Source organism: Mytilus galloprovincialis, chromosome 3, assembly GCF_965363235.1.
Source record: "Mytilus galloprovincialis chromosome 3, xbMytGall1.hap1.1, whole genome shotgun sequence".
In the NCBI taxonomy this organism is placed as follows: Eukaryota; Metazoa; Mollusca; class Bivalvia; order Mytilida; family Mytilidae; genus Mytilus; species Mytilus galloprovincialis.
Window position 1 is genome coordinate 10353441 of NC_134840.1, and position 27997 is coordinate 10381437.

At 31.0% G+C, this 27997-nt stretch overlaps 1 protein-coding gene across 3 annotated transcripts; it reads right to left on the reverse strand.

Annotated features, from left to right (window-relative positions):
* Window positions 1-6: 6 nt before the first annotated feature.
* LOC143067163 (uncharacterized) lies at window positions 7-27997 on the reverse strand. 3 transcript variants are annotated; one of them, XM_076240251.1, is made up of 20 exons: window positions 27977-27997; window positions 25121-25228; window positions 21479-21592; window positions 20531-20624; window positions 20020-20065; window positions 19076-19200; window positions 18273-18368; window positions 12154-12209; window positions 11247-11512; window positions 10524-10775; window positions 10023-10141; window positions 9665-9691; window positions 7756-7838; window positions 6788-7171; window positions 4812-5011; window positions 3927-4194; window positions 3220-3551; window positions 2556-2681; window positions 2104-2233; window positions 7-1387 (listed from the first exon to the last, which is right to left on the reverse strand). In XM_076240251.1, the coding sequence occupies exons 2-20, from the start codon at window positions 25180-25182 to the stop codon at window positions 1309-1311; spliced, it is 2859 nt and encodes a 952-aa protein (XP_076096366.1). In that variant the 5' UTR covers window positions 25183-25228; window positions 27977-27997; the 3' UTR covers window positions 7-1308. The 3 variants fall into 3 exon arrangements, with proteins under 3 accessions (XP_076096366.1, XP_076096365.1, XP_076096368.1); XM_076240250.1 differs by lacking the exon at window positions 27977-27997 and adding an exon at window positions 27853-27955; XM_076240253.1 differs by lacking the exons at window positions 9665-9691; window positions 27977-27997 and adding an exon at window positions 27853-27955.

Here is a 27997-nt window from a genome sequence, read left to right on the forward strand (position 1 = left end):
TATGTCTTTAAACTTTATAAATAATTTAATCGTGAAGATATGTGTACACATTTAGCAAAACTAACAAAAACAATATTTGTTACAAATCATAAAAATATATAAATACTACTAGCATATCAATATTTAAGTAAACTACATGTCTATGATCTAACACATGACTTAGCCCAGTGTACCCAGGAAAGCTCATTTCTAATAACCAAAGCATCCTTAATATCAATCCAACGATAAACCTCATACAATCCACCAAAACCAGAAGCTCTTAGTATCCAGCAAAATGTAAAGTTATAATATCAAAAATCTAATTTCATAGTATTCACCAAAGCCAAAAGTTCAAATTATCAACAAAAGACTAGAGTTTATAATTTCCATCAGAATCTTAAAGTTCATAATATCTAGCAAAGCATGAAGTTTCAAATATCCAACAAAGCTTGAAGGTCATAATATCTACCAACTTGATGCTCAGAATATATTTTAAAGCTTCAAGCTTATAGTACCAAACAAAGCCTTAAGTTTATTATTTGTAAAAAGACTAGAACACACAAAAACAAATATAGTATCCAGAAAATAGCAAATTTCTTTTGATAGCAAATGAATCCACAAGCTTATAAGGAGAGATTCAAGAAGGGTTAAAATGGGCCCTGAATTTTTTTATGTTTTTTAAATTGAGCCAAAAAATTACAAATTTCACATAGAAATACTTGTGATCATACTAGTAAGACAAAAATATTTTTTCTGGCACTTTCCTTTACAATTTATGGAGCTATGACCCCTTATATAAACATAATTTGTATTAAAAGGTCAATTTTGGTACTTTTTTTCCACAATTTTAATTGTTTTTGGCATAATTAATCTTGGCTGCCATCTACGATCCAAAAAGTTTTTATTATGATGGAATCTATATCGAAATTGGAATCTTTTGGTTACAACCCATTTTGGATCGTAGGTGGCGGCCAAGGTGTTTCTGTAGCTTTTAGGTCTGAAAAATGCACAAAATCGTCATATTTTGATAAAATGTCCCAAATAGGCTTACTTTGGGGAATATTATGTACTTTTATGGAAAGAACTGATATATTTAGCATTTAGACTTTTGAAATAGACCCATTTACAAACCAAATTCAGACCTTTTTGGTGTTTTATGATAAAGTTGATATTTTAGGCCATTTTGTGCCATAAGTGAACCTTGTCCTTTATCATATGTTCCTTTAATTAATGAAGAAATGTAAAATTCAATAAATCAAACTGAGCAGCACAATATTTTCATAAAGTGAACTAAAATTGTTCATTTCTATAAATTTTCCAAATTTTGAATCAATGTAGGGCTTTAACATCCATTTCATCTACATCATGTTCATTGTCTGTGTTGATATCATCTGATAATTCATCTTCCCTGAAATATAAAGACATACCATCAAAGCATTACTGTGAACCATCATGTCTCACAAACATTTTTTCACTTAAGGTAGTACCTTACACTAAAGGGAGATAACTCTGTAAAAAATAGCTAAACGTTTAAATCACATTGTATTAATACTCTTAAGGAAATATTAAGTTCTTCAATGATAAAAATAAGTGTTTGTCAAACTGCTATATATCCAATGAAATTTTTCAGAGAAAGTGTGTGATCAAGGTTTTTGAAATTTAAAATTTAAAATAAAAACTATAACACAAAGTCCCATACGTTTTGGCCATAACGGCATTCTTCATTGGAATAAATTACAACATTGAAACAACAATTACATTGCTTGGATGCATCTTTCTATATATATTAAGAAAAGAAGAATGACTATCTATACAATTTTATTGTTTCTACTGTATATAATCTAATGCTGTCCACACTCAAATTTGAGATTGAACTGTTAAATTTTGACAGAATTTGTCGGAATTTGCGAATAGCTATTTAAATCCTCTGGCATTCTGGATTAAAATCTTTCATGATGCAGGAATGGATACATTATTTACACGAGAATTTTAGATTTGGGATTTATTTTCTCAGAAATTCTGGATGAGAACCTCTCCTACACCCTATCAAAACTTGCAACAGTCTTATATCATACTCTTGAACTTAAGAAGAGTCATAACTATGAAGGAACTATCTAAACTCACCTCAGCCTTATGTTTATATCATATCCCTGATCCTGTTGAGACATCCTACTAAATGACCTATGGCTATCCAAACTTCCTACACTATTTTGGTCATCTTCCAAAACACTCAGTCGTGAAATCTGCCCATCAGCTTTTAAGAAATAAAATATACAGGTATTCTCAATAATAGCTTAAGGTATCATCTTGTAGTTACTTACAGGGAAAAAATAGGAATAAATAGGAATAAATAGGAATAAAAAGGAATATATAGATCTTAACACAATCTAGAAATCTGCATCACTTAAACTATTGACCTGTTATACGAATCACTTTGGTGGTGTCAGACATTTTCTATTGTGATATCAAAGTTTTAATGGAACCTTTGTGGTGTTCAAAAAATTGTGTCATGAATTTTTTTAAGGGTAAAGTAGTGATCTGTTCCAGTTTATTTAAAGTTTCTTTATATTCCTTACCCGTGACTCTACCAGACTGCGATGCTAACTCCCATTCCAGTTTATCTAATGTTTCTACATCTTCTATGTTTGACTTTTCCCTAGCACCAACTTCATCAAATTTACTTAAATTATCACCATCCACAACTGAAAATGATGAGTTTATACATTTGATAGAGATCATTAATATCATAATTCTAATGACATCAATTAACCATTCAAATATCAGTTTTCTAAATTTTCTAGTTAATAGTAAATGTAATTAGTTATGCCTGCTCTATCAGAGCACCTTTATTACCCAGAGTACCAAAAATTAACAATCTATTTCTATGTTTCTCTCCTGATTTTTACCAGATTTTGAATTGAACTTGTTTTTCAGTAAAGAGCACATACATATTGTTTTTAAAAATGTCTTGTTCATGTCCTTTTTGTAATTTTTGTCTACCAATTACTGTCAGCTGAAAAAAATCAAAGTCTCTGTTTTGACTAACTTATACAAGGGTCAAGACTGAATCCTTAGATTTTGAAGCTGAACAGGGCATCTGACTTATAGTCGGACAGACTTTTACTTGAGTTCCAACAGTATAAAGAGTTATTTCATTTTTTAACATTATCATAGGATCTCAATATCAAATTAAGCATTGAATTTATCAAACCAGCTGTAAGCTAGTTATTACATTCTTACCTATAGCTCTTGAAAGTCTTCCATCCTCTGCATGTGATGACCTTAGTCTACTCAGAGGACGTGGTGTTTTAGATGTCTGACGTGGTGTTTTAGATGTCTGTGATGTTGGAACAGATGTTCTCTGAGACTCAGGACGTGGAGTTTTTGAAGATTTGGATTCAGGACGTTGAGTTCTGGGAGTTTTTGATCCAGGTCGTGGTGACTTGTTCTGTTTTGATGAAGGACGAGGTGTAATATCCTCTGACTTATTCTGTTGTGTTAATTGACTAGATTCTAATGGCATTTCTGGCAGAGTAGTGTCTCGTAACCAAGTATCTACACGACTCAAGGACCTAAAATAACAAAGTTATATTTCATATAGTTCTAGTGTGCTGGAAATTGGAAAAAAACACTGTTAAAGTCAAACAAAAATACAAAATTAAGGATAAGAATTCATTTCAAATATCTAAAACATATGCCCTATGCTAGATTGGATTTTTCTTATAAAGTTTGGAGAGGTGTGATATTTTGCCAAGAGTTCTGAACTCATAAAGCCCTTGCAGTTTGTGACAAGTCTATTTATCTGTCTTTAAAATATGATTCCACATATGTTTGGGTCTAATTGCCTAATTGGGGGCCCTGATTCCAAGAGACATTATTGTAACTGAAATGATTGATATACAAGGTGTAAAAACACAAGGCATTATCTGTGTAGTATAAGGACATACCTAGTTGTTGATGCAGGACTAATGTTTCCATCCACAACTTTCTTGGTTTCATTTTCTTCCTCATATTGTGCACTGTACTCAGACAGTATATTCCTTCCTTTAGCAGACCCTAGTCCATGAACCTCAGTTGAATTTTTGGCCTCTAGAAGGGCTAATGGGTCCTCTGGCTCAGCCAGTCTGGGTGTTTCTATTGGTTGTATAGTTTCACTGGGAACAGCATCAGACAGACTTTTGTCTGGTTTCCATGATCTTGGAGACATACTGTAAACTAAAAGAGAAAGAAAAAAAATATGACATTGAAAGAACTTGTCAAGATATAAAATAGGGATACTAGATTTTTTTCGCCGTAACATGAATTACTTGCAATAGTTTTATTAAAAATTGCTCATGTTATTACATTTTTTTGTTGAAATTTGGCATTGAACTAGCTTTCAATTGCTTTGTGTCTTTATGTAACTTGTTGTTTTGTGCTTTGATTCTATCCAATGAGTCAAGACCTTTCATACAGATTTGTTTCGTATGTGGTTATGCTGATTTGTAAATCCACCATAAAAGGTTACGGGAGGGTTGATTGATGTTTATGTCCCTTACCATGCAACTGTAATTTTGTTGTTGTGGGTGGTTTCTGTCCAATATATTTGTTTTCGTTCATTGTTGTAGTATTAATCAGGTGATTGTTTTCTCTGGTAAATTGTTTCCCCATTTTGTTTTACACAAGCCTTCCATAGCGTACTTATCGTATGAGTTTTGTTCACTGTTGAAGGCAATATGGTGACTTGCAATTGTTCATTGCTTTGTTCTTTTGTATTAATGGATAATTCAAACCACATCTATTAATTTTCACATTAAATATACGCTACTGGTAGTCTAGAAACTATAACTTACATGTATAACTTAATTTAAATTTTTCCTGGCCTGACTTTTTATGTTTTGATGGTGTCATGGTCCTTTCTTGCTCTGCAGGTTTGACACCAGCCATTAAGAAGTCCCCTAGCCCTGAGGTGTAGGATGGCACATTATCATCTAACGGCAAGGAGGCAATCTGCTTCAAAGCATTACTAGGTTCCATGGTTAAATGACTTTCACTGTGGAATTAAAAAAAACTATTTGATATTTACTTCAAATCAAATTACCTGTACTTCATTTGTTTAATTTCATTTAAATGTATGTTGAGTAGTATGTTCATCAGACACTACCTTATAGCGAGTTATTTTCGGGGAAGTAAAATTTCGCGATTTATGGGCAACAAAGTATACAAAAAAATTTGGCATTTTTTATTTTGGCGGATTCTTTAATCCAAATTAAATATTTTGGCAGAAACTGAAATGATTGCAGTTAAAAAGTTGTAAAAATTGTCAAAAATGGGATCTATTGTTATGGTTATATGATTGTTTTACCTGCATAACGTCTTCATTATTGATAGGTGTACAAACTTCTTGTTTACCTGCATAACGTCTTCATTATTGATAGGTGTACAAACTTCTTGTTTACCTGCATAACGTCTTCATTATTGATAGGTGTACAAACTTCTTGTTTACCTACATAACGTCTTCATTATTGATAGGTGTACAAACTTCTTGTTTACCTACATAACGTCTTCATTATTGATAGGTGTACAAACTTCTTGTTTACCTGCATAACGTCTTCATTATTGATAGGTGTACAAACTTCTTGTTTACCTGCATAACGTCTTCATTATTGATAGGTGTACAAACTTCTTGTTTACCTACATAACGTCTTCATTATTGATAGGTGTACAAACTTCTTGTTTACCTACATAACGTCTTCATTATTGATAGGTGTACAAACTTCTTTATTGATAGGTGTACAAACTTCTTGTTTACCTGCATAACGTCTTCATTATTGATAGGTGTACAAACTTCTTGTTTACCTGCATAACGTCTTCATTATTGATAGGTGTACAAACAACTTATTTACCTGCATAACGTCTTCATTATTGATAGGTGTACAAACTTCTTGTTAACCTGCATAACGTCTTCATTATTGATAGGTGTACAAACTTCTTGTTTACCTGCGTAACGTCTTCATTATTGATAGGTGTACAAACTTCTTGTTAACCTGCATAACGTCTTCATTATTGATAGGTGTACAAACTTCTTGTTTACCTGCATAACGTCTTCATTATTGATAGGTGTACAAACTTCTTGTTAACCTGCATAACGTCTTTATTATTGATAGGTGTACAAACTTCTTGTTTACCTGCATAACATCTTCATTATTGATAGGTGAACAAACTTCTTGTTTACCTGCATAACATCTTCATTATTGACAGGTGTACAAACTTCTTGTAAATGTCAAGGTTGATTAGTAACGAAATTGACCTGACCTTTGATGTACTAATTACTGGTAATTAGGTTATAAAATTATCATGGGTGACTTGCAAATCATATAATTTGACACTAATTTTGACAAGATAAAATACTCGACAGCATACCTTACACTGTTATATTATTTATTTTATTGTATAACCAACCAACTAATTAACACCTGACAGCCAGTGAATAATGATCTTTTGCAATTATGTTGGTTAAATGAACATAAATCGCGGAATTTATTTTCGCTATTTCCCCATACCCGCCAAAATAAGAGAAAAAAAACAACCTGCGAAAATAACACACTATACAGTATGTGACATGTCACACTAGGTTGATATTATGTTTATCAATTTGAAGTATTTAACCAGTCATATCAAATTAAAGCATCACAAAACCCAGTAACAGAAGTCAGATGAGAAATCATTAAACTACAAAATTTAAATTAAGAGTTATCGATTCTACCGAGGAATTATAAAACTTCAATTGTAATGAGCAGGAAAATCTTTTCATTATGGGAATTCTTACCCATTTAACCTTGAACTTGCTCTACTTTTTGCTCTGGATCCAGGTCTAGACTGGCTTGTTTTAGCTCTAGATACAGGTCTTGATGATGGAGGTCTTTGTTTTGCAGACGACACTCGATTTCCTGTTTCGAATGAGTTAGTTCCCTTTCCTGATGCTGATGGTACCCTGTCAATGATTGGTGCTGAAGCACTTGATTTAACAGTTTCTAAGTTTTGTAAATTATTTATTGAAGATTTCTGCCTTGAAGGAACTTCCATTTCTACATTCTGATCATTGTGTTCATTGTATTTAAGGGTTTTTCCAGACTTACTTCTTGCAGACTTTGGAAAATGTGGGGGTTTAGAATCATCAGCATTCTGTGATCTTAACGAAAAATCTGTTGTCCTGAAAGTAACAAGTCAAATATAAAATATTAAAATATTTTTACAGCTTGAAAAGTAGGAAAGCAGGTCATTTAATTTAAGGACATTCATATTCAATCAATATGTTAAAGGCATAACATTACTGAAAGGGATATTAAACAAAAAACAATCAATTGTTGATTTTATACAAAAAAATTAGACTATGAAGAAGCAAATTTTAATCTCTATATTTCAGTCATGTATACAATTTCCATCCCAAGAAAAAATAAAACATTACCTTTTTTTGTACTTTGACAACATAATCACAAGTAATGGTCATAAATGTGAATTAATGAAAAGTTTTGGCTGTTAAAAAAACATGATATATTAGCACATATGATAAACTAACAACATTTTAAAGATAGTTCAATATATATATCATATTCTGTAATCCACTTTTATAAACATAGTCCATAAATTGTACTCCTGCAGAATATAAAATTTCATCATCCTCTGGTTTTGATTTATATAAAACTGAGAATGGAAATGTATGTCAGTTTGAAATTATCTATATTGATTATCATTTGTCTTGCCAATTAATAAAGTATAGGTATTACAGAAGCTTACCTTTGACTCTTAATTGCCCACATATCTGAATCATCTGCTTCTTGAACATTGCATGCTGTTGTTTCTTCTATATTATCTGATCTCTGAAGTTAAAAAAATTACTATAAACTATCTTACTTTAGTAAAGCATTAATGGATATTTCTATTTCAAACGTTTGATATTTCGTTCCATTGTCACAATTATACAATCATAGCATTTATTTTCCAAACTAATACTAACAAATACTTTGTTTGTGTCTATATCATGTAATTCAGTGGTTGTAAATTGTTTCTGTATATCATATATGTGTTTCATTCATTGTTTTGTACATAAATCAGGCCGTTAGTTTTCTTGTTTGAATTATTTTGCATTTGTCATTCAATACCCTTTAAAGTTTACTATGCAATATGGGTTGTATGGCCCTAGTGACCAATATGGGTTGTATGGCCCTAGTGACCTTTAGTTTGGTCTCTGGTGTAAAGTTGTTTCATTGGTAATCATACCAAATCATCTTATTATTTTATTAATATTCTTCATAGTACTGTTGTAATAGTACATAATAGTATCTTAAATATAAAATTTCATGAATGTATTATATAATTGATTTGTGAAACACACAAAAACAAAAATAAGTGAAATAACCAGGTGCTCCACAGGGCGCAGCTTTATACGACTGCAGTGGTCGAACCCTAAACAGTTGGGGCAAATTTGGTCACAATATTCAAGCTTGATACTGTCTGAATTTGGATTGTGATCAAATTTTTGACATAATATAGGTTTTTGTCACAATATAAATGTGGTCAAAGATCTAACAAATCTATTGCACAATACTGTTCAATTGAAGATTTCTTCTTAAAACTAATTTCAGAGAGATCAATTCACTTAAGCCCAAGTTATTGCCTGTAATGTAGAAAAATGCTTCTTTTTAGCCCTTTTTTGGCCCCTTATCCTAAATATTCAGGGATATTAACCCCAAACTGAATCAAAGCCTTCCCTTCGATATATGGAACCTTGTAGTACAATGTCAGAGAGATCCCTACAGTTATACATAAGTTATTGTCCCGAAACTACAAAAATGCTTGTTTTTGGCCCCTTTATTCCTAGACTGTTTGCCCCATAACCCTTAAAATAAATCTCAACCTTCAACTTTATGGTATGAACATTGATGTACAATATCAGAGCAATTGAAATACTTATACACAACTTATTGTCCAGAAACTAGATAAATACTTGTTTTGGGCCCCTTTGGGCCCCTAATTTCTAAACCGTTGGGACTATAACCCCCAAAATCAATCCCCACCTTCCTTTTGTGGTTACAAACATTGTGTTAATTTTATTGATTTCTATTTACTTATACTCAAGTTATTATCCACAAACCATCCGTCTTCAGACGACGCTGTTGACTCAGACGACGACATGATACCAATATACGACCAAAAATATTTTAATTTTTGCGGTCGTATAATAAAAAAACTGCCATGTGAAATGAAGGAATAGAATATACACATTTACATAGTGAGGACCACCTATCAAGTTAAACTGTGGATGATTTGTATATTAAATATGCAATCCAAAACTATACACCTGATCAAAATGACAGTGATAATACATTGAAATATGTTTTTCAAAAGGAAATGTTGAAATTATTCAGTGATAGGGGCATATTCAATAGTAGCATTTTGTACAAAAATTGGAGTTACATCTGCTTTCAGTCAAAATTCATTGAGAAATACAAGATGCCAAATTACTCAACCATCCTTATTATAACATATGTTTATCATTATTCATACATCTTTATATAATTGGACAGTTGTGATATTAAAACAAAAAGAAAAGGCAAAAGGCATTTGAATTGTAAATGAAAACAGCAAAAAGGTGAAGTGATGTGATAATAAAACTGTGATAATCTGACACCAACTCATCACCTACCATTGATTCTGGTCTGTTGTGTACAACCTAATTAAAGAGGAGGGGTCATGTTAAAACACTAGTTACAATTTAAAATGAAAACTCATATAAGATTATATATAAATGTACTTACTTATTCATTAGAATTGAAATAAAAATTGCTCAGAGTTTAATTAGCATGAATGTAAATAAAATACATCATGAATATCGAATGATTAATTTATGTGTCAAAGAATTTATCAGGCTACAAAAATGCTTTTTAGTTTTCATCATCTACCAATATTGTGTCCCTTATTTTTCAGGTTATTTCAACCAACTTTACAGTTTGATAGCTTTTATTGAATATGAGAATCTGTGAGTCAAAATACTCCATACAAACCTCATCATTTTGAATTTCTATAATAGAGATATTATCCTCATCATGTCTGGCAAGTCTTAATGGCTGTTTAGAGGTGGCTGCTTCATACAGAGCTCGGAACTCCACTCTTTCATAAGAAGCTACAAAACATCATAGCTTAGATATTAACTGTACTCAATAAATCAACAATAAAAAAAATGTTGTTCAATTGTAAATGTTATAACATAATTACAATAATACAGAGTTAAGATCATTGCCTTAGCAATCAAGGTTACAGGTTTATTTTAGCTTTATAATCAACCATTAAAGAAAACAGAGAGACCGTTCTCAATCAAAGCTATAAGACTTTTTATCTGTACCTATACTGAAATATGTTCTAGACATTTAAAGATTGAAAGAATGTGTTGTTATCTATAGTTTGAACATCAGCTGTATATGTAAATAATCCTTGATATAGTATTATCCTTTTTGTATGTTCTGGTGTGTTTTTTAGATGGTTTGGAGGGTGTTTAACAGACTTACTATCACTGTCAAAGCTATCCTCTCTCTCAGGGAATGTCTGGAACCTTGGTGTAGTACTATCTGTTTTGTATGTCCTAGGTGTAGTTGCATTACTGTCTAATCTAGGAGTGGGTAACCCATCAAGATCTGTTCTCCTATGTTTCTTCAGTAGAAGACGTTCAGCATAACTTAGACTATTAGTAAATTTGATATCAAGTTCTGGTGACTTGTCATTAGTACCTGTACTGTGATCCATATGTTCAACATTGTCCCCTAAACATAAAAACAAAAATTTAATTAAATTAGTTGTTGGTTTATATAAAAATACAAAAAAAAAATAGCTTATATGACACAATATATTGAGTTTTGTGATTGAATAACAACTTAAAGATGTCAGTACAAATGTATGTATTAATAAAAACATCCAGCCTCCATTCCACTGAATTCTATTAGCAACAGCTTTTAAAGATTTTCAGGAAAACCAATATTCTCGGAAGGGGTCCATAATATTTCAATTTTGTAATTACATGTGTCTATTAAAAAAATAAACTCACTTGCAAAATCTCTGGAGAATCTAAGAAAAAGTCATCTGAATATAAATTTATTCAACATGAGCAATATTTTTTCAATATCTTACAAATGTTTGAAACATTTAAGTAAAATTTCAAATGAGCTGACCCATAAATTAAATAATACTTGTATGACTTTTGGTGTGCTATTCAGTTAGATTTAGTTATGTCATACTTGGAGTTTTTCTAGGAGAATGACGTCTTGGTGTTATAGTTTTTGGTTTACTAGTGGTTTCTGATGATGCTTCACCAGTCCTCCAGGCCTGTAAAGCTTGTTGAAAGGCTACTGCATTCTCACTCTCATCATAAGTTCCATCTAACAATGATGGTCCATCAAATGATCCACTAGCACCCTCAGGACTATTTCTGTCACGCTGATGAATATTCATTGTATGTAGATTAACAGCACCTTCTGCAGACTGGTACCCATTTTGGTATTCCCTGTTAAAAGAGTATTAAGCATATTTTACAAGTTTTAGTTAACCATAGTTTGGTTATATGATCAAATAGCATACACTTGACTGGACTGGTATAATAGATTTCCTTATTTCCATGTTATATTGGTAAAGAAAATTATCTTTTTGTGGATAATATTTGATAATTTAAAAGGTAAAATTGATTTGATAAATATAGGCTCAGCATCAAACATGTCTTGTAAACTGAAGCATGCCTTTGGGTGTGGGATTTTCTCACTGCATTGAAGACCCATTGGTGGCCTTTGGATGTTATCTGCTCTTTTGTCAGGTGTTTGTCTCTTTGACACATTTCCCATTTCCATTCTCAATTTAGTGACTATACTGTTAGTTCAAGGTGGTTGTCTGAAAAACTAGATGAATTTTTGTATGTTTCACAATATTGATATTAAACTACATGGCAATTCATGTCTGTAGATTAAATATATTAAGTGTTAAGAAGTATTTTTAGATTGGTTGTAATGAAATACTGAGATTTCAAAGCAAAATAAAAACAGATAATTTCATGTGTGAAATTAATCCAATAGTTGCTCCTCTTACTTCATACAACAATGAGTGTCATTTATGTCACAAGCAATTTTTTTCCCCAATGAATTTTGATTCAAGTACCTATTAGATGGTGGTGGTGTTGGTCTAGGTGACATACACTGTCTTGGTCCTGAAGCCTGTAATAAGAAATATAATGTTCATTTCGATATAAAATTGCCATGGAATAAAATTTATAAACAAAAGTTATTGTTTATTTTTAGTATAACCGTTTGAACCCCTGGACCATTTAAATAATCAAAATGATAAATACTTTCTTATAGATATAAACCTAGGAATCTTTATAGATTGACCAATTGTATAGACACTTGTCTTTTATTGGAGATTGGATGTTGACCTCAGGATGACTGCTAACTCTGTTTGGTTTAACCTACTTGGGATATATCTTTTTTTGTGGGTAACAATTTTTTGTGGTTTGAGGTGACCTTACATTTTTTTGTAGATATTTAATTTCATGGTTTTAAAAATCGATGTATTCATTCCTGTAGAACATTTGTAATTTGTTGAACATTGAAATTTGTAGTACCACTGTACCCAAATCAAAGCACCAAAGGGTGCTATAGGCAGTTAATCAAAAACCCAAAGGCAAACTTGGCCAAGTTCAGATGAATAGTGTAAAGAATTAGTCAAAATATTTATCTCAGGCATTGTTCTCAGCTATTTCTAAAGTATCAAATAACATGAATAATGCTTGTACAGTAATGTTTATGTTATGCAATCCTACCACTTTCAAAAGTTATTTCCAATTTATATTTATAAAGATTCAATGTCTGAGATTATACACATACACTGTCCTATGTTAGGGGAGAGTTTTGTGCCAGTTAAGATGTTTAAGCCGCCACATTCTTTATGCACCTGTCCATAGTGAGGACCCACTAATGTGGTGAGTGTTGCTGTATATCATATTTATTTTTCATAATTGTTTTGTAAATTTTTTTTTAATTTTAATTTCTTGTGTATACTTCTGATTTTAGTGTATGTCCAAGTTATTGTAAATGCTCTTTTGTTCCAACGTTGGAAAGTTCCGGGCGGAAAGAACTTACTAGCCGAAAAGTTCCAGAGGAACTTTTTATTATGTGTTACTTTGTTCTTCCTCTGATTTAAAAGTTCCACCGGAACAAAGTGACTAGTTGAAATAGTCTATATTTTCGTTATTATGTAAAGGGGCCAGCAAAAGCAATCCTTTGGGTGTAGGAGTTTCTCCCTGCATTAAAGATCCATTGGTAACCTTCGACTGTTGTCTGCTCTTAGATCAGGTTATTGTCTATATGATACATTCCCCATTTTCATTCTCAATTTTATTAGGCACTGGCTACGGTTACATGGAAATGTAACAACAATAAAAATATTATTGTTACACTGGAGACTAATGGCCAGAATGCAAAGTTGGGCGAGGAACTGATTTATTACGAATGCCGATCAATGCATTTGAATGGGAGCATATAGTTGGATCCCCTCCTTTATCAAATGGCTGGATCCACCCCTGATACTGATAAAAAATAAATATTATTATTCAACAAATGCTACATAACTTGAATAGTTTTACGTATTAATGGTTTTATGTTCCTAAAGATACTACTCAAGATTAGGAGTGCCAAAGGCGAAAAATATAGTTCAATGGTTTCACTTTTTTAAAGTATTAAACTGCACACCTTCTCTTATTACTGTCATTATACATTGAACCAATTTGTTTAGATTGAGAAACGTTAAAACTTGGGATGCGTTTTAAAGGAAACTAAAACAATATCAAGACATAAATTTCATACAGCTATACAATTTGACGCAAATTGATACATCAAAAGCAAAGTTTGTTAACTGTCACTTAAATACTAAGAACTTCTGTATGTAGGACTTTATTTCGTTCATCAAAAATGTGTCGGACTTTAAAAAACACTTACTGGATTTGTAGAAATTGTCATTGTACATAAAAAATTACAGTAAATAAATTGTATGTAATAAATGTATGTATTGTAAATATAAAATAAATGTCTTCAACTTTTATTATTAGTACATATTTCTAGTCACATCGTATATTACTGTTTTTCATGTAACAATATATAACGCAAATGTATAGCCTCCATAATTATTGTTACATTTGTAATTAAACAGGTCCTGACCCAACCATGCATTCCGGCATTTAGTATCCAATGTAACAATAATATTTTTATTATTGTTACATTTCCATGTAACTGTAGCCAGTTTCATACACCTTATCGCTATTAGTCCGCCATTACTGAAAATCACACAGGTTCCCGGAAAATTTTGACGTCATTAAACAAAATATCTGACGCCACAATGGAAAAGTGATTGTTGTATGCGTCAAAAGTTCAAGCGGCCGGGTCAGCCGGGATTAGTGATGAGGTGTATTTTATTAAAGTCTCAAATTATAACTGAATTAAAATATCTTGATTACGGTTCAACTGTCTTCCATTGCTAATATCATAATAAAAAAAAAACATTTATTTAAACTTTAAATAACTGTAATAGTAGGAATTAAGAAAAACATGTTTGTAACTTCAACTTGTTGAAAACATAAACATTTCTCGAGCCTCGTTAGTCGTTACCTTTTTATCGTATCATGCGATTTCTTTTCACATTATTTTCATGGGGAAATCGTTAACCAGCATAAAGTTGCTGAAGGAACCGCATAGAATTGATTCAAGAACACTTAACGAGTGTTTAAATGTGAACAATTTTAAAAAGAAACATTATAACAAAAAAGTCGTATTTTTATTTTTCTGTACCGGAAATCGAAAAGTCCTTGTAAATCAAAAACAATTACGGTGTGATACGCGTCACAGATTCGGACTTAATATTTTACAGAATATGCGACTTTGGAAGTTGAATAATGCCATCCTTTAGAAAACAGTTGTCAAAGTTTTAATCTCAATATTTATTGAAGCACGTTGAGCTAAATCAAAGCATGTGTAGCATTATGTTACATTGTAACACCAAAGCGAAACAATCTTAAAATGACCTTGACATCGACCAATCAGAAAACTACAATAACAACAACTTTATTTGACAAGCATGAAGGAAGTCATTTGCGAGATAACGGAATAATATTAACAAGAATACAAATACATTTAAGATTACTGAATTTAGATGATTTAAATAATCTCAATCATTTCAGACAAAACCAGGTGCTCCGCAGGGCGCAGCTTTATACGACCGCAGAGGTCGAACCCTGAACAGTTGGGGCAAGTATGGACAAAACATTCAAGCGTGATACAGCTCTGAATTTGGATTGTGATCAAATTTTTGACATTACATGGTTTTTTTTTTACACAAAACAAATGTCAAGATTTTACAAATCAATTAAGGATTTCTTCTTCAAACTTTTTAAATCTAAAATTAAATAGTTGACACAGCATAGGTTTCTGACACAGAATGAATGTGGTTTAATGAACTTAAAAGTTTTTTTTTGCCTTTGAGCAATTCACTATGCTGTTGAATATTTATTAATCCTCTCAAAAAAATGTTTGAAGAAATTTTCTTTTTATTTATGAAATCTGAAATGAGAAAAATTTAAACCCTCCCCCCTTTTTTTCACATCCCTGTTTCCCTTTTTCCAAAACTGATATCAATTCAAATTTCTAATGGAGTTTGCAACAATAACTACTCTTTTAAATACATCATAAAATATTAAAATGTAAAATAAAAAGCTTGTTATCACTGAATGGTAAAGATTGGTTGGTAGTAAAAGTGAATATACATTGTTTATTGTATAAAACAATAAAAAAAACTTCATCAGCAACATTTTATATTGGCAAATTTCCAATGAAGTTATTTACATAAAGTTATTGGCAAATAAAAATAGAAAATGACATCATAGTCATGTCTGGCAAATGTCCAACATACATTATCTAAAAACATTTTAGATAAGATAAGGAAAAAAAAGCTTCATCAGCAACATTTTATATTGGCAAATTTCCAATGAAGTTATTCACATAAAGTTATTGGCAAATAAAAATAGAAAATGACATCATAGTCATGTCTGGCAAATTTCCAACATATATTATCAACTACTATTCTATACAAAGAAAGATAACTCCAATTGAAAATTAATTGCTATTGCACAATATTGTGCAATTAGATATTTCTTGCTATTGTGCAATACTGTGCAATTGAAAATTTCTTGCTATTGCACAATACTTGATAAGGAATCCTGATTTGGACCATCTTGAAAACTGGGCCCATAATCAAAAATCAAAGTACATATTTAGATAAAGCATATCAAATAAGCCCAAGAATTTAATTTTTGTTAAAATCAAACTTAGTTTAATTTTGGAACCTTTGGACCTTAATGTAGACCAATTTGAAAACTGGACCAAAAATTAAGAATCTACATACACAGTTAGATTTGGCATATCAAAGAACCCATTTATTCAATTTTTGATGAAATCAAACAAAGTTTAATTTTGGACCCCCCATTTGGACCAACTTGAAAACTAGGCCAATAATTAAAAATCTAAGTACATTTTTAAATTCAGCATATCAGAGAACCCCAAGGATTCAATTTTTGTTAAAATCAAACTAAGTTTAATTTTGGACCCTTTGGACCTTAATGTAGACCAATTTGAAAACGGGACCAAAAATTAAGAATCTACATACATAGTTAGATTCGGCATATCAAAGAACCCCAATTATTCAATTTTTGATGAAATCACACAAAGTTTAATTTTGGACCCTTTGGGCCCCTTATTCCTAAACTGTTAAGACCAAAACTCCAAAAATCAAACCCAACCTTCCTTTTATGGTCATAAACCTTGTGTTTAAATTTCATAGATTTCTATTTACTTATACTAAAGTTATGGTGCAAAAACCAAAAATAATGCTTATTTGGGCCCCTTTTTGGCCCCTAATTCATAAACTGTTGTGACCTGAACTCCAAAAATCAATCCCAACCTTCCTTTTGTGGTCATAAACCTTGTGTTAAAATTTCATTGATTTCTATTTACTTATACTAAAGTTATTGTGCGAAAACCAAGAATAATGCTTATTTGGGCCCTTTTTTGGCCCCTAATTCCTAAACTGTTGGAACCAAAACTCCCAAAATCAATCCCAACCTTCCTTTTGTGGTCATAAACCTTGTGTCAAAATTTCATAGATTTCTATTCACTTAAACTAAAGTTATAGTGCGAAAACCAAGAAAATGCTTATTTGGGCCCTTTTTGGCCCCTAATTCCTAAAATGTTGGGACCAAAACTCCCAAAATCAATCCCAACCTCCCTTTTGTGGTCATAAACCTTGTGTTAAAATTTCATTGATTTCTATTCACTTTTACTAAAGTTAGAGTGCGAAAACTAAAAGTATTCGGACGACGACGACGACGACGACGACGCCAACGTGATAGCAATATACAACGAAAAATTTTTCAAATTTTGCGGTCGTATAAAAACGAATAAAATGATTAATAATAAAGTACCTATGTATCATCAGAATCCTCCCAATTTAAAAGGTACGTAAATTTCGTCTTCTATGTAATTTGAAATTGCCGCCAACTTATATCAGCTGATTAATAGACTACTAACGTATGTAATACGTATCGATGACAAACAATATTCCTACGACTTTTGCCATTTGGGAAATGTAAACGACTCATCTTTATAGATTTTCGGCGATCAAATATTTCATACAATTGTTCTTTGACATCTTAACCAACAGCACAGGGAATAATAAACTATAGAAGGATTTCTATCGAGCACTACTTCCTATGTGCAACTTCAAAACTTTTGAGAAAATCGACGTCCATTTAACATTTTTATGGTAACATTTTTTATATTCCAGAATAAAAAGTATGAAAAAAGTGTCCAATTAGTTATAAATAACATGATAGCCAGCCAGATAATAAAAGTGGCACATATTTCAACATTTATTGGGTAGAACATAAATCTAGGGTGCTCGCATAAAGCAGCTTAACTGCTTAAAAATACATGAATGTGGCAATTCAACAGTCGATTACTTTCCATTAAAGATTATATTTAAATTTTTATTTCATATGTGTATAACTGAACCAATATTAATAATGAGTCTATATTGGTGGGTGTTTTTATAGTTATTTCATGAACTCAACTTTACCTATTTGCCACAAAGAAAAACAATCTTTGTGGTTGGTTTCAAATTATTCCAATCAAACTGATATAATTACAATGTATATTATATAAGTGAAATGTACTCACCGACAGAGGTACGGATCTGTGTTTCTTTAAAGCTCCTTTTAAATGAAAAGCTGCAAAACACTGGGCACAATAAGCTTCTGAACACTGTACACAGGACTACAAAACAAAGATGTTGATCTATAAAACAGTGGGTGCAATAAGCTTTTGAACACTGGACACAGAACTACAAAACAAAAATACTTGAGTATATGGTGCAGGCAGATGTAACTAGCATGTACTGAGAAGATAACTGTATCCGCTTGCACATACATTTTCATGGCAATTGATGTGATGAAAATTGATGACATTATCCAATTAAAATAAACAAATATACAAATGATGTTGCATTAGAATTAAACATTTGAAATTTTCCCTATATGAAAAACTGACAATGAAATAACCTAAATGACAGTAGATTGTTAACTTTGTATTGTTCAAAACTAAAAAGCAATGGAACAGTGCTTTTATTGCTGATCTACATCTCAAAGTCACAGTCATTTTGTCATTTTCTAAGCAAAAAATCTCACCTCAATATGAGTTCCAAAAATCCCCTAGCACTGGTTTGATTCATAAAGATTTTTAATAAGTGATAGCTGAGGATAAGTCTTCCTATCATAGACCATAATGATGAGTCCCTTCAAAAATCTCATTACCAAAGTCATAAACCATAGATACATATCAAAAACCTTTTTAAGGTAAATGCACAATTATTATATCAACTCAGTCATAATATTCTGATTAAAATAATCTGTGAAATATGGTTGTCATCATATTTATGTTTGTATTGTGTACTTTTGTGTTTTTACCCAACATGTGTCACTTACCACCATGGCCCTTTTCTCTTCACATTGTCCACATTTAGGTCCTTTGATCTTTTCTCTAGGAGTATTAATACTTTGTTTAGCTAAGTGACCAAATGTTCCTGGCTGACTAGATCTTTCAGGGATATCTTGATAGAAAACATAATACATAAATATTGACAACTCAAACCATGACAGATTTTCTAATTTAAAAGATCTTTTCAATTAAAATGTAAAAATTAAACCTTTAGCTACTCATTAAAAAGTTTCAAAAAGGTTTAAGATGATTAATGTTGGCTTAAGGATAAAGTTGGCCACCTGCAAACTTGGTTAACCCCACCACATTCTGTATGTGCTTTTACAAAGTCATGAAGTCATGAGCCTGTCATTCTGTGGTTGTCCTTGGTTGCTGTTTATCATATGTGTCTTTTGTTGTTTTGTACATAAATTATACAATTACTTTTCTCGTTTGAATTGTTTTACAATTGATATTTTGGCATTTTATAACCGCCTATGCAGTATGGATTTTGCTCATTGTTGCAAGTCTTACCGTGACCTATAGTTGTTAAAGTCTCTGTCAGTTGATTTCAGGTGGAGATCAAGAGTTGGCTCATTGGCAATCACACCACATTTTTTTATTTCTATATTTTCCTTCAGTGGTAAAAGTTTAAAAAGGAGATCATTGCTGACATTCTATAGAGCTCCTAGAAGTGGCAGTCAATCTGAATGGTAAACATAATACTTAGGATGCTAATAAATTATCAATGTTTTAGGTTATATATTATTGTATGAATTTCTTATCTGGATGTACCTTGTAAACTAATGTCTCTATACATTTCTGTTTTTCTACCTTTTCGATTAATGTTATGAATGAAACAAGAAATTTCATTAGGTATTTTACTTGTTTCTATCTTATCAACTTTTTTAACCTTGTTGTAAATTGATATATGTATTTATATCATATTTACCTAATGGAGAATCTTTAAGAACTTTTACTTTTCTTTTTGAAGGATCCTGCAAATAAAAAAAAACCATATATAATGTAAAGTTATTTAATTGTAGCAATTGTGTGTCTTGTGCTCTCAATATTTATTTTGAATTTTTAGTCCAATTCAGATAATTTGTTTGGGATAATCCGATATTTTGTAACTGTCCATAGTTCAAACTCTAACATTAAAATTTAGAGCTTTTCTTCACTCTTCAGACCATTCCAAATTCCTACTCTTAAGTTACATTGAACTTTAAACCTTTCTTAAAAGATTTTATTGTCAGTACATGCAATGATTTTGTTGATTTATTGAGTACATTTAATAGAGCTTAGATTGAAGATAAGTGATTTGATAACACAAACCTTATATGGTTCTGTTTGTTTGAGTACATTAGATAGACCACATATTGGGGATAAGTGGTTTTACAGTAGGTACCTAAGTTTATAGAAAACATTAAATAGAGGACATATCAAATATTTATTGTAGATACCTTTGACGATTTTGTTGGTTTGTTAAGTACATCTGTGGCATAACTATTTAATTTTCCTGTTTGTCCTCTACTCCAAAATCCACCACCTTGATTCCTAAAACAGTTGTGAATATAAAAAATGTAATGGTATTCAATTAAGCACCAAAAACAAATTTTATGGCAATTAAAAGACTTAAAGCATCAAAATTTTTTCTACAGTATTATAGACCAAATATATTTTTATAGTTTGTTCCCTGGGAACTTTATATTTCAAAGAGGGACATCTCGTTCAAATGGGTCTCAGACACAAGCCCCCTTCCCCCATTTATAATATTTGTAATTTCATGTCATCCTTTCATTAATGATATATATAATGACGTTAATTTTAAGCTACTTCAATAAAGAAAACAAATTTCAAAGTGCTGTTTCTTACATTGCTGTGCAGCAGTTACATAGACAAGGATAGTAGCTGACAAACAATTTAAACATATATATCTAAAGAAATGGAAGGTATATCAATAAATACTTCAAAGAACAGAAAAAAATAATCTTATATTTTCACAATAGAAATAATAATTTTTCTTTGTTTCACCAGCAGTCCAGAAAAGTATTTCATCAAATAAGAGTCAAACATAATAACGTTGGTGTTATGTCCAGGTCAAAGTTGTTTAAATTGTGTCGGTGTATTTTACTTCACAAGATCATGATATACCATTTTATGAATAACTGAGTAGAGTGATACAAACAGAGGAAAGACCTAAAAATATAGCTTTTTTATGTCTATTTACTGTCCTATTGAAGTTTCTCCTTCCTCTCGCGCATTGTGAAGATCAGTTAACTAATTGTTTTAATTATTCCATGTCACTGATTTAATCGAAAAACCTGTCGTACCCGTAATGATGTAAAGACCTGTTCCACCCTACATGCCCTAAATGAGGAAAAAAATCATTGGATTATTTTTATACATACTCTCTTTCTTCCTTCTCTCTATTCATAGCCATCCTCAGTTCCTTTAACTTTTCTTCCATCTTCCTACTTTCTGTTTCAAGTTTCTTTGTTTCATCTTTTGCTCTCTTCACATTGCTGTAAAGAAACAACATTTTAAAAGATTATCATTTAGTATCAGTAGACTAAATATATTTGTAAATGTTTATCAATTAGTATCAGCAGTCTTAATATATTTGTAAATGTTTATCAATTAGTATCAGCAGTCTAAATATATTTGTGAATGTTTATCAATTAGTATCAGCAGTCTAAATATATTTGTAAATGTTTATCAATTAGTATCAGTAGTCTAAATATATTTGTTAATGTTTATCAATTAGTATCAGCAGTCTAAATATATTTGTTAATGTTTATCAATTAGTATCAGCAGTCTAAATATATTTGTTAATGTTTATCAATTAGTATCAGCAGTCTAAATATATTTGTAAATGTTTATCAATCAGTATCAGCAGTCTAAATATATTTGTTAATGTTTATCAATTAGTATCAGCAGTCTAAATATATTTGTTAATGTTTATCAATTAGTATCAGCAGTCTAAATATATTTGTAAATATTTATCAATTAGTATCAGCAGTCTTAATATATTTGTAAATGTTTATCAATTAGTATCAGCAGTCTAAATATATTTGTTATTGTTTATCAATTAGTATCAGCAGTCTAAATATATTTGTTAATGTTTATCAATTAGTATCAGCAGTCTAAATATATTTGTTAATGTTTATCAACAAGTGAAACTGCGAGCTACTGCTCACTGATGATACCCCCGCCGCAAGTGGATAATATTAATAGTGTAAAAATATGCAAGTGTTCGGTAAACAGGAAGTTGTCGAGTGATGAATCTGAAAATGCATCACACGGTATAGCTGACTTATAAAAATCCTGAAACCAAATTTCAGAAATCCTTGTATTGTAGTTCCTGAGAAAAATGTGACGAAAATTTTCAACTTGGCTATCATGTGTAAAATCATACAAGTGTTCGGTAAACAGGAAGTTGTCGAGTGATGAATCTGAAAACGCATCACACGGTATAGCTGACTTATATAAATCCTGAAACCAAATTTCAGAAATCCTTGTATTGTAGTTCCTGAGAAAAATGTGACAAAAATTTTCAACTTGGCTATCATGTGTAAAATCATACAAGTGTTCGGTAAACAGGAAGTTGTCGAGTGATGAATCTGAAAACGCATCACACGGTATAGCTGACTTATATAAATCCTGAAACCAAATTTCAGAAATCCTTGTATTGTAGTTCCTGAGAAAAATGTGACGAAAATTTTCAACTTGGCTATCATGTGTAAAATCAGACAAGTGTTCGGTAAACAGGAAGTTGTCAAGTGATGAATCTGAAAACGCATCACACGGTATGGCTGACATATATAAATGTTGATACCAAATTACAGAAAGGGTGGATGTGTAGTTCCTGAGAAAAATGTGACGAAAGTTTCATGGGACGGACTGACTGACGGACTGACGGACTGATGGACGGACGGACTGACAGACAGAGGTAAAACAGTATACCCCCCCTTTTTTAAAGCGGGGGTATAATTAGTATCAGCAGTCTAAATATATTTGTTAATGTTCAGCAGTTCAAATATATTTGTAAATGATTATCAATTAGTATCAGCATTCAGCAGTCTAAATATATTTGTAAATGTTTATCATTTAGCATCAGCAGTCTAATTATATTTGTAAATGTTTATCAATTAGTATCAGCAGTCTAAATATATTTGTTAATGTTTATCAATTAGTATCAGCAGTCTAAATATATTTGTTAATGTTTATCAATTAGTATCAGCAGTCTAAATATATTTGTAAATGTTTATCAATTAGTATCAGCAGTCTAAATATATTTGTGAATGTTTATCAATTAGTATCAGCAGTCTAAATATATTTGTTAATGTTTATTATTAATTAGTATCAGCAGTCTAAATATATTTGTTAATGTTTATCAATTAGTATCAGCAGTCTAAATATATTTGTTAATGTTTATCAATTAGTATCAGCAGTCTAAATATATTTGTTAATGTTTATCAATTAGTATCAGCAGTTTAAATATGTTTGTGAATGTTTATCAATTAGTATCAGCAGTCTAAATATATTTGTTAATGTTTATTAATTAGTATCAGCAGTCTAAATATATTTGTAAATGTTTATCAATCAGTATCAGCAGTCTAAATATATTTGTTAATGTTTATCAATTAGTATCAGCAGTCTAAATATATTTGTAAATGTTTATCAATTAGTATCAGCAGTCTAAATATATTTGTAAATGTTTATCAATTAGTATCAGCAGTCTTAATATATTTGTAAATGTTTATCAATTAGTATCAGCAGTCTAAATATATTTGTTATTGTTTATCAATTAGTATCAGCAGTCTAAATATATTTGTTAATGTTTATCAATTAGTATCAGCAGTCTAAATATATTTGTTAATGTTTATCAATTAGTATCAGCAGTCTAAATATATTTGTTAATGTTCAGCAGTTCAAATATATTTGTAAATGATTATCAATTAGTATCAGCATTCAGCAGTCTAAATATATTTGTAAATGTTTATCATTTAGCATCAGCAGTCTAATTATATTTGTAAATGTTTATCAATTAGTATCAGCAGTCTAAATATATTTGTTAATGTTTATCAATTAGTATCAGCAGTCTAAATATATTTGTTAATGTTTATCAATTAGTATCAGCAGTCTAAATATATTTGTTAATGTTTATCAATTAGTATCAGCAGTTTAAATATGTTTGTGAATGTTTATCAATTAGTATCAGCAGTCTAAATATATTTGTTAATGTTTATTAATTAGTATCAGCAGTCTAAATATATTTGTTAATGTTTATCAATTAGTATCAGCAGTCTAAATATATTTGTTAATGTTTATCAATTAGTATCAGCAGTCTAAATATATTTGTTAATGTTTATCAATTAGTATCAGCAGTTTAAATATGTTTGTGAATGTTTATCAATTAGTATCAGCAATCTAAATATATTTGTTAATGTTTATCAATTAGTATCAGCAGTCTAAATATATTTGTAATTGTTTATCAATCAGTATCAGCAGTCTAAATATATTTGTTAATGTTTATCAATTAGTATCAGCAGTCTAAATATATTTGTAAATGTTTATCAATTAGTATCAGCAGTCTAAATATATTTGTTAATGTTTATCAATTAGTATCAGCAGTCTAAATATATTTGTTAATGTTTATCAATCAGTATCACATTAACACCGTTGAGGGTATGTGGCATCAACAGAACAGATGCTAATGAATAAAAACATAAAATTACAATAAAAATGATCCAGTAACATTATACTTATAAATACAGGTGTTGAAGACAAAACTAATTGAGATTAATTGTTTGAAGTGAATCAATGAAATCTAAATAGACAATATCTTATACAAACTGATTAACTAATATGAGTATAAATGTTATAATATAGGGACAGTATCAATTCAAAGTTCATGCTTAAGTTTTGGAAGCAAAATGCATGTTTAAATAAAACAGTTTTACACAATTGACAATACTCATCTTAACTGTTATCTTTTTAGATATTAGGGTAACACTTCAACAATAAAACTGTTAAAATAAGATACATACTGTTGTTTAAGTCTAACAGACACATCTTCTTTCTTTGCAGTGTTGATATTAAATACGGACATCTTTCCAGTTTTCTAACTTAACTTTCCCAACTTAAAATCTGTCAGTCTGTAAAAAAATAATCATCAGTTAAATTTTTCATGAAGTCCTTTCTTTTTTTATTTCTCAGTCCAAAAGGATGTATATAGATATACAAATGTACCATAAGTGTTTCTTAACAAAACACACAAAATCCTACAGTAGGAAACTTTGAAATGGTCAAGAAAGAAATTGTAAATTCTAATGCAATTAGTTTGTAACGATAATGTTCATTGGACGTTGACAGATATTTTAAGGGGTTAGATTCCATGTTCTACCAGTCCGTAACTAAGAAAGCCGCCATTTTGAAATCCAACTTTTTTGGGAGTATGCTAAAGTCTTAAAGAGGATGCAACAGTTTCGCTGACTTTTTCATTTATGGCATTTTTAAGCCAAAATATTTATTAAATGAAATTTATTTTAATATGTGGCATTAGAATGGAGATAACTGTATTGTATTTTAAGTTTGGTCTTCGTAAAACTTGATTTTACAGTCACAAATATCTGTTTACCTATCTCTGCTCCGCGTCACTAGGTTAACTCAATTTGAAACAGTAAAATCTACGTTTTACGAAGGCCAAGCTTAAATACAATACAGTTATCTCCTAAATACAATGCAACCACAATTGGTTTTACACTAGTAATTTTTGGGACCCTTTATAGCTTGCTGTTCGGTGTGACAGTGAGCCTTGAGGCTCTGTATTGGAGGCTGTACTTTGTCCTGTAATAGTTTACTTTTAACAATTATGATTCAATGAAGAGTTGTCTCATTGGCACTCATGCCACATCTTCTAATATCTATTGATTTCAAATATGAAATAGTATTTTTTCCATGTCTAAAATAATGCAAAAAATTGGGATGATTCAATTTGAATTAAAAACAATCACTTAATGATCCCAGGCATGCCAGGGGTTCAAATTAGTTGTGGTCTGAATTAAGTTTCGAGACGTATCAGATTTACAGTTGGACTTCCAATTTGGTTATTGGCTACACCAAACATACTTTTGAGTTTTCAAGTTTCAGAAAGCATACAATTACATGATGAATTTCTGTATGAAACACTTATAACTTGCAAATGTTTTATGGGTGCTTTCATTAAGATCCGCGTTCTTCATATTAACACATCTTCTTCTTTTCTTCTTCTTCACATACAAAAAAATGTACAGAAAAACATGAACTTTTGACGTCATTCAACAATCCCTTTTCCATTGGGGCGTCAGATATTTTGTTTTATGACGTCAAAATTTAACGGGAACCTGTGTGATATCCAGTAGTGGCGGACAAATAGCCATAAGGTGTATTGGGGTTCTGTTCTCAGATCCCACTTATTGTTTAAAGAGAATCCTGTATCTCACTTATAGTTTAGTGAGAATCCTGTATCCCGCTTCTTGTTGCTACAATGGCGCATGTTATTTCCTGTGCCCCGCCAAGCTTTGTTTCTTGTTTTCATGCTTAATAGGGCTCTTCCTCGGTTAGTTCGGCCATATTGGATAGGGGCAGATTTTCATAATGGAGGTAAAAATCGGGTGAAAAACACGGAGCCCTATTCAGTCAGAGTTCAGACATAAATAAGTCTGAATCTGCTTTTGACTCGTAGAGGTCTTAATTTGTAAGTTTTAGGATTTGTTTCCCTTTAATGTAATACAAAATACGACTTTAATAAGTCAAATATTGTTAAGCAAGAAATAATTGACCAGAATCAAAAAGTTGCAAATATCGACTTCTACAAGTCGATAAGTGATCAAAATTAAGTGATCAAAATTGGTTAACTTCAAGACCCACGCATATTTATAAGGAGGTCATGCATCTAAATCAAATAATGACAACACTGAAAGACAATGCTTTGTCTTCTAAAGAAAAATATGAATGAGAGTCTAAAAAATCGGAGATAATGTTAATTAACCTTACAATGCAACCACCTGGAACCACACTTAATGAGGTAAAACATCTGTGTTTAGTAAGGATGTTTAATTAGACAATTAAATATAGATAGCTCAAGTCCTTGTGAACTCTCAGACAGGTTTTTCAAATTTTGCTGTCATAGGTGGTGTAGTTTGGCCACCAAGTGAAATTAAGTTTTTTCATCAACATAAATAGACCTAAACAAGTCTGTCATTTTCTGACTTAGATAAGTCTAAAATTGAAAACACATTTTTATGATAAATACATGTTTTGTTTTCTTTAAGTCGAAAACAAAAATCGACTTGTTTATGTCTGAGCTCTGACTGCTATTATTTGACTTTCACTTGTCATGCTTAGAAAAAATGGGCCAATCTCGGTCACGCTTATATAATACACCTTATTTGCTATTTGTCCGCCATTACTAGATATCACACAGGTTCCCGTAAACTTTTGACGTCACAAAACAAAATATCTGACGACAATGGAAAAGTGATTGTAGTATGCGTCAAAAGTTCAAGCAGCCAGGTCAGCCGGGATTAGCGATAATGTGTATAGACCCCAATGAGACCCACCCCTATAGTGATGAAAGAGGGACACAAAATCTTTAAAAAAAAATTGTTTGTTTTTTGTAGACAAGTCAATGTTTGGACCTTTCATCCTGGCACTTTACTGTTAACTCAAAGGTGCCGTACTTTTCACTAATTTTTTTTAATTTGAACCCCTGGATCCTGTAATCAAAGTGTACCGTTACCTAAATTTCTCCTCAAATCTTCATTTTACCGGATATCCAAGGTAAATATTTGGAAAGTCTCGCGAGAAAAAAAAATGGAGATTTTACTCTGGGTTTATAAGACGCTTAAGAGTTGAAAACGTACTTTTGTTTAAGATTAAATTGT